This window comes from Opisthorchis viverrini (genome assembly GCF_000715545.1).
Source record: "Opisthorchis viverrini unplaced genomic scaffold opera_v5_164, whole genome shotgun sequence".
Classification (NCBI taxonomy): domain Eukaryota; kingdom Metazoa; phylum Platyhelminthes; class Trematoda; order Opisthorchiida; family Opisthorchiidae; genus Opisthorchis; species Opisthorchis viverrini.
The window spans coordinates 656,014-662,150 of record NW_008751819.1 but is presented as its reverse complement, the minus strand read 5'-3'; the positions used below and the strand labels follow the sequence as shown (position 1 = coordinate 662,150).

Here is a 6,137-nt window from a genome sequence, read left to right as displayed (position 1 = left end):
AATGGCGCTCGTGCATCCAAGCTATTGCCTCCAATGCATAGCTCGTTTCCCAACCCCCCTCCCACTTGACAGCGAGGCACCGAAAGGGTGCTACAGCTGGACGATTTTGTCGATGCCTCTGAAACCAGGCGCACCATGTGCCACCGGGTTAGCCGTGCATTTTTAATCGAGTTGCCTGGGTGCAGTCTCCCAGTTCAAGTAATTCGTTGCAAAAGCAGGCAAAGACCAAATTTAGCCACTAGCACTATCAAGTTGGGAAACCGTTGTTGTGTGTGAGACCAAATGAAGTAAGAGTAGTCAAGCTTTGTAGCTAAGCCGTGGCGGTGTTGCATTTCATTTTCATTGAAAATCTTTAGTGCGCTTTGTGTGCGTTTTCTTCAATTGGTTTTCTCTTTCTCACTTTTGCCGTTTTCAGTCCCCGCGGTAACGTCTGTCGCCAACTGTCCGAATTTGTTCAACTTCGTTTCGACGCCCACTAGCCAACCACCAGCTACAACTACCGCCACAGTCACCACACAAATGAGCACGACCACAGGTACTGCTGCTCCTCTCTTCTCATTTTCGACTATTCCAGCAGCCACGACGACCGGTACCACTGCCCAAACACAACTGAAAACATCCGTTAGCCAGTCATTTACTTTCGGGTCTTTGACTAGCTGGTCCTCACCAAAGCCGGTCTCAACTCAGGCCGCTGTCACCACTCCGTCTGTCTCTTTGCCTCCATCATCACAAAGTGAGACCAAAACGAGTAATGGGACACTCGTTACATTCTTGGCCCCTACCACAGCAACATCAACAGGTAGCGCCACAGGATTCAATTTCTCCATTCCAGCTGCCACAAGCACCAGTACCACTGCTAGCGTCGGGTTCAGTTTTGCAACCGCACCACTAAACACAACCACCGCGTGTGCGACCACGACCACCGCTACACTACCAACATCCTCGTTGTTCCAGACTCCAACAACAACATCGACTGGTGGTACACTGAAACCCGTTTTCTCATTCCCGTCGTTGAGTTCCGCCTCCAGTACGCCGTCAACGTTCGGACTTGGTAAGCCTTTGGCCACCACAACTGCAGCCGTAACGACAACGATGACTATCACCACCACGACCAGCAGTAGCCCAATGTTCAATTTTGGCTCTAAACTCGGTTCAGCACCAACCTTTGGTCTCTCCAGCTCCACACCGTCTACGACCACCACAACCTCGTCAGCATTCGTGTTCGGCAAAGCAGACAAGCCAGCTCAACCTAGCACGGTATTTAGCGCGTTCGGAGTAGTGTCGACAGCTCCCACGACCCTCAGCACGACATCCGCAAATCTCTTTACACTCGGCGTGAAACCGGCCACAGTGGCAGGACCGGTAACCTTCACGGCTCCGACACCGTCCACCACATCCAGTTGGTTTGGAACGCCGACGGCTAACTTTGTAGCACCAGCTTTCGGTGTTCATGCAGCTACAACCGCAGTCAGTACGACGTCAGCGAGCGGATTTTCTTTCGCTTCGAGTGCCACAAACACCACGGGCCTTCCGAGTGTTGCAACAGCTCCTGGGCAGTTGTTCCAGTTTGGTGCTTCCTCATCGGGGAATCTTTTTACGGCCACCACAACAACCAGCAGCCCATTGGCTCCAGCCGCTTCAGCATCACCTGTGTTTGCCTTCGGTCATCAAGCAACTACTACCAGTCCGTTCCAAACAGCAATCTCCTCTGCCAACTCTATCATCCCCAGTTTTGAAAGTCCAAAAACCTCAACTGCCACTTCAGCGCCATTCCAGTTTGGGGCTTCCCAGTCTGGGTTTAATTTTGGACAAACTTCACTGCCAGCGGCACCAACAGCCACCGCATTTGGTACGACGCCGTCATCTACCACCGGATTTGTTTTCGGTCAGATATCAAATGCGTTCGGCAGTCAGCAGCAGCAACAACAACAACCGGTTGCCAACAATCCGTTCGCATTTGGCACCACTCCACCGAATCCCTCGGGCGCTATCGCCACCCCGCGACGACGGGTTACGGCGGCTAGATCCAGGCGGCGACCTTAGACACTCCTTCGATTTGTACTGCTTCTCCCTCTCTCGAGATCCATCGCTATCTGTTATCCCCAATGAGTTTTCCTAATTTGTGCCGTATTGGGTGCGTTTTTTGCTCGGCTATTTCACTGCACTTTCAGATTTGATCATTGTCCCTTGGTGCATGTATTGTGTCAGTGGTTCCTTCCTGAATGACCGATCTCTGGAACTAATGATACTTCGTTGGTTCTTGGTATCCATACATGTATCTGCATTGGCTCTGTCTCAGCATGCCTTTTGATTTTCCATCCTTTGGGTCGCTTGATGAAGATCAGACTTGGTAAATATAATCGACGCTTTCAGGCAAAAGTTCGACCTGAGATTCCGCTTCAAGCTCGTAAGCTCGAGATGGCCTAATACTTACTGACCGAAAGGTCCGTGGTTTGAGCCCAATTTCACCACCATGACCATTCATGTGTCTAGACTTGAGCGATCGGTCTTCGTGTTTCCTTCGAGAGAGAGGTGGCAGCTGTACCCCGAAAATGGTGTTCCTGCCAACTGACTATTGTTCATGTTATTTATGGATAGTAGGTCAGGTTGGACAAAATTACAGTTGGATTGAACCGTGTTTGGTTAGTAGCCTTAGAATGAAAGTTGAGATAGATTGCGAAGGAACAGGTGGGTTTTTCAGGTGTGTTTGTACATAAGACCCACTCCCGAACTTGCGGATAATAGTTTGAACACTTGACCATTCGGCCACCAATCGTTCAGTCATGGGAACTACTTCGAATGGTCCAGTATTGACAAGCTCCTTGAGAGACGACTTCTGAGATGGAAGGTTCACTCATCTTGTGAGGTTATTCTTCCTTTGATCTACTTATAAATTGACTGTGGACAAAGTTCCCAGCTCCAGTTGAAGGTACACAATAGTAATGTTAGGCAGCCCATTTTCACGACTACTCTCACATTTTAACTGTCTACTGGGTTTTGTGACTGAAGGAACACGTAAAATCCCGGGCCGGTGGCTTGGGTGACGCGTGCCGGTTACTGGATTTCAAAGTGTGTACTTGTTTCCCGTGAAAAAAAGCACCAGAGGAATGCATGTTAATGCCACCAGGTTGAATGGTTTTGTAACGAATGTTCGTATGACAGAAGTACATGGCATTCAGTCACGTGGAAAATACTTGAAACCGATTGGGTAGTCCTCGTTTTCGAGCTGTGAGCAAAAAAGTACTAACAGCGGAGGAGATAATTCCTAGTGTAGAGTCAGTGTTTCAAAAGCTTCCTTCAACGGAAGCTGAGAAGCTACGGATACAACTGGTCACAGTCCTGAAATCCCAATAGCCGGGAGCTCCAAATATTGCACCATCAGAGCGGAGAGCGTTGAACAGACTGAGACAGGTAGATAGTATTGTCATTACCAAGGCCGATAAGGGTAAAGCCACAGTAGTGATGAATAAGAGCGACTATCTTCAAAAGGTCAGGCAACACCTCGCCGATGGACCCTACCGACAAACTACCGGTAGCAGTATTACTTCAATAATGAATAAGAGTAAGGTTGAAGTTGGGAGATATTTAAGATGCGTAATAAACCATTTGGGGCAATGTAAGTGGTATCGGTTGTATCCAAAAAGTGCGATTCAACCGCGACTCTACGGACTGCCAAAAATCCACAAGGCAGATGTACCGATAAGGCCAATAGTGGATGGTATAGGCGCGCCGCCGCATGAACTGGCCAGATTCTTAGCTAGTATACTAAAACCGCTCACGGGGAAATCAAGCACCTTCATTAGGAATTCGTATGACTTTGCCAACAAGGTCGCAGGGCTTCCTTTGGAGATGGACGAAGTCCTCGTGAGTTTTGACGTAATATAAATGTACACAAACACCCCTAGGGCAGATGCTCTGGAGGTAACTAAGAGGTTGTTACTGACAGACACAACACTCGGGGAACGGACACAGCTCTCGGTGGATGAAATAGTTGAGGGCATAAGAGTGTGTTTGAATCTTGATAAGTTTGTTTTTGACACAACTGTTTACTCACAAGAACAAGGCCTTGCAATGGGATCTCCAATATCCCCAGTTTTAGCCAGTATTTACATGCAGGACTTCGAACAAATAGCTTTGGCCGGATATCATTGTCCACCCAAAGTTTTTGGCGTTATGTTGACGACACGTTTGTTGTGATCAAACGAGACAACGTAAACAGCTTCCACGACTATCTCAATAGTTTAAACCCACACATTAAGTTTAGCGTGGAGATAGAGTCCACATCGGGCACATTACCCTTTCTGGGCTGTATAACACATAAGGTTGGTGGGAAATTGAAAACGACTGTCTACCAGAAACCAACAGACACGGGGACCGTCTTAAGCTATTCATCAGCACACCCAAAGTCCGTGTACGCCAGCATTGTCTCATCGATGTTTCGTCGAGTTAGAGCGCTGTGCACAGAAGAGATCGACCGGACGGCAGCTCAAATCGAGATTGCCAACAAACTTCAAGAAATAGGATACCCAGTGAGTTTGATTAGGCGACAACTAAGGAAGATATTGGTTCCAGTATCTAGACCCAGTAAAGAATGGATTGGCACAGCAGTCATTCCATATAAAGCAGGAACATCGGAGGTTATTCGAAGATTGTTGAACTTAGCCAACATTGGAGTAGCTTTTCAGAAGGGGAAAACGCTACGCTCAGTTTTGGTGCAATTGAAAGATCCCCTGCCGGCTGAAAGGACTAGGGATTGTGTGTACAAAATTAACTGCAACGATTGTGCTAAGGTTTATATAGGACAAACTGCCAGGGAATTGCACACCAGAATTGGTGAGCATGAAAGAAGGATTAACAAGCCACTAAGGAATGCAGAAGAATACCAAACGCTGGTCAAAGACTCAGCGATGGCGGTACATGCCTTAGACACGGGACATAGAATAGATCTGGAGAATGTGGAAGTCTTAAGACGGGGACTGCGATTCACACCACAACGGCTGATAGCCGAGGCGGTGGAAATCACTAAGCATCACAGCGTGAATAGAATCGAGGGTGTGGAGCTAGCGAGCGTATGGAAAGCGGTCTTAGATAAGCCGAGTTGACACGTGACGGTGTGGTTGTCAATCCACTTAGGATCATTAGAAAAAACCGGGGGGTAGGGGTGGAAACCCCAACCGACCAAAGGTCACAGCATCCCTCCTACACAACTTTCTTAGCACTAGCTCACCCACACAGACTAACAGAAGGTTCAGACGAAGTTCAAGAGGAACCATCAAATGAACCGAACCAGAAGAACTAGACCCTAGACAGGACCCAAACACATGTAGGTTTCCCCACAGACCCAACACTTGTTCAACCACTCTAACACACTAAAATCCCTCGGCCGACACCCAACAGAAATTTAGCTTGACTTAGCTGATTGGTTCTCCTTCCGCCTTAAATCTTGATCAACCTCGGATCCTAGTCACTTGGCCTGACGAAGCTTTTGTGTCACAAGCGAAACGTTGCCCAGCAATAAATCTACAGATTGTCACCAAACTTTTTCGAATACATGGCATTCACATAATCGGATCTACACCGGCAATCAGATGAGGCAGCGTTCAGAAATTGCTCGCATTGTGCAAGTCCGGTCAACATACGCACATAGCACTGTGAACTGGGGTGCGCCTTGTAAAAGGAAGATATCCGTACTGCTGTTCCATGTCAATACTCTCTTGTATGGCAGCCCATTCGTGTTCTGTTTCAACCCACGTAACCATTCATAAGAGTACTCGGAGTGATACTTAGTTTAGACATGAACCGGACTGGTCGCGAGAAGTTATATATTTATTCTGTTTTTTGTTGAACTACTGAGTTTCATTAGTAGGTTGTTTCCAAAAATGATTCTTCGTCGCTGTCGTCTGCTGCAAGCGGCAGCAGTGGACGCGCTTAAAATACCTGTAGATCAAGTGCGTTTTCAATTAAAAGGCACTCCCCAGGGCTTCAAGGTCATTGATTAGGTATCGGAAGAATCTCAGTCCCTATAAAAAACTCTTGACGTCACTACAGCCCCACTATTTATTCGCCTACTCCACCCATGCAATTTTGATCCCCACCGAGTAGTCGCACCGCCAATCAGAATCCTAGTAAGGGTCTCT

At 47.7% G+C, this 6,137-nt stretch overlaps 1 protein-coding gene across 1 annotated transcript in view; it reads left to right on the top strand.

Moving 5' to 3' along the window:
- Positions 1–2,043, top strand: part of T265_14240 (hypothetical protein) — a gene marked incomplete at both ends in the record, with an annotated part of 9,206 nt that extends 7,163 nt beyond the window's left edge. The window contains 1 exon segment of the mRNA XM_009172711.1: positions 416–2,043. Within this exon segment, the coding sequence (XP_009170975.1) occupies positions 416–2,043 (1,628 nt within the window).
- Between the last annotated feature and the right edge of the window lie 4,094 nt (positions 2,044–6,137).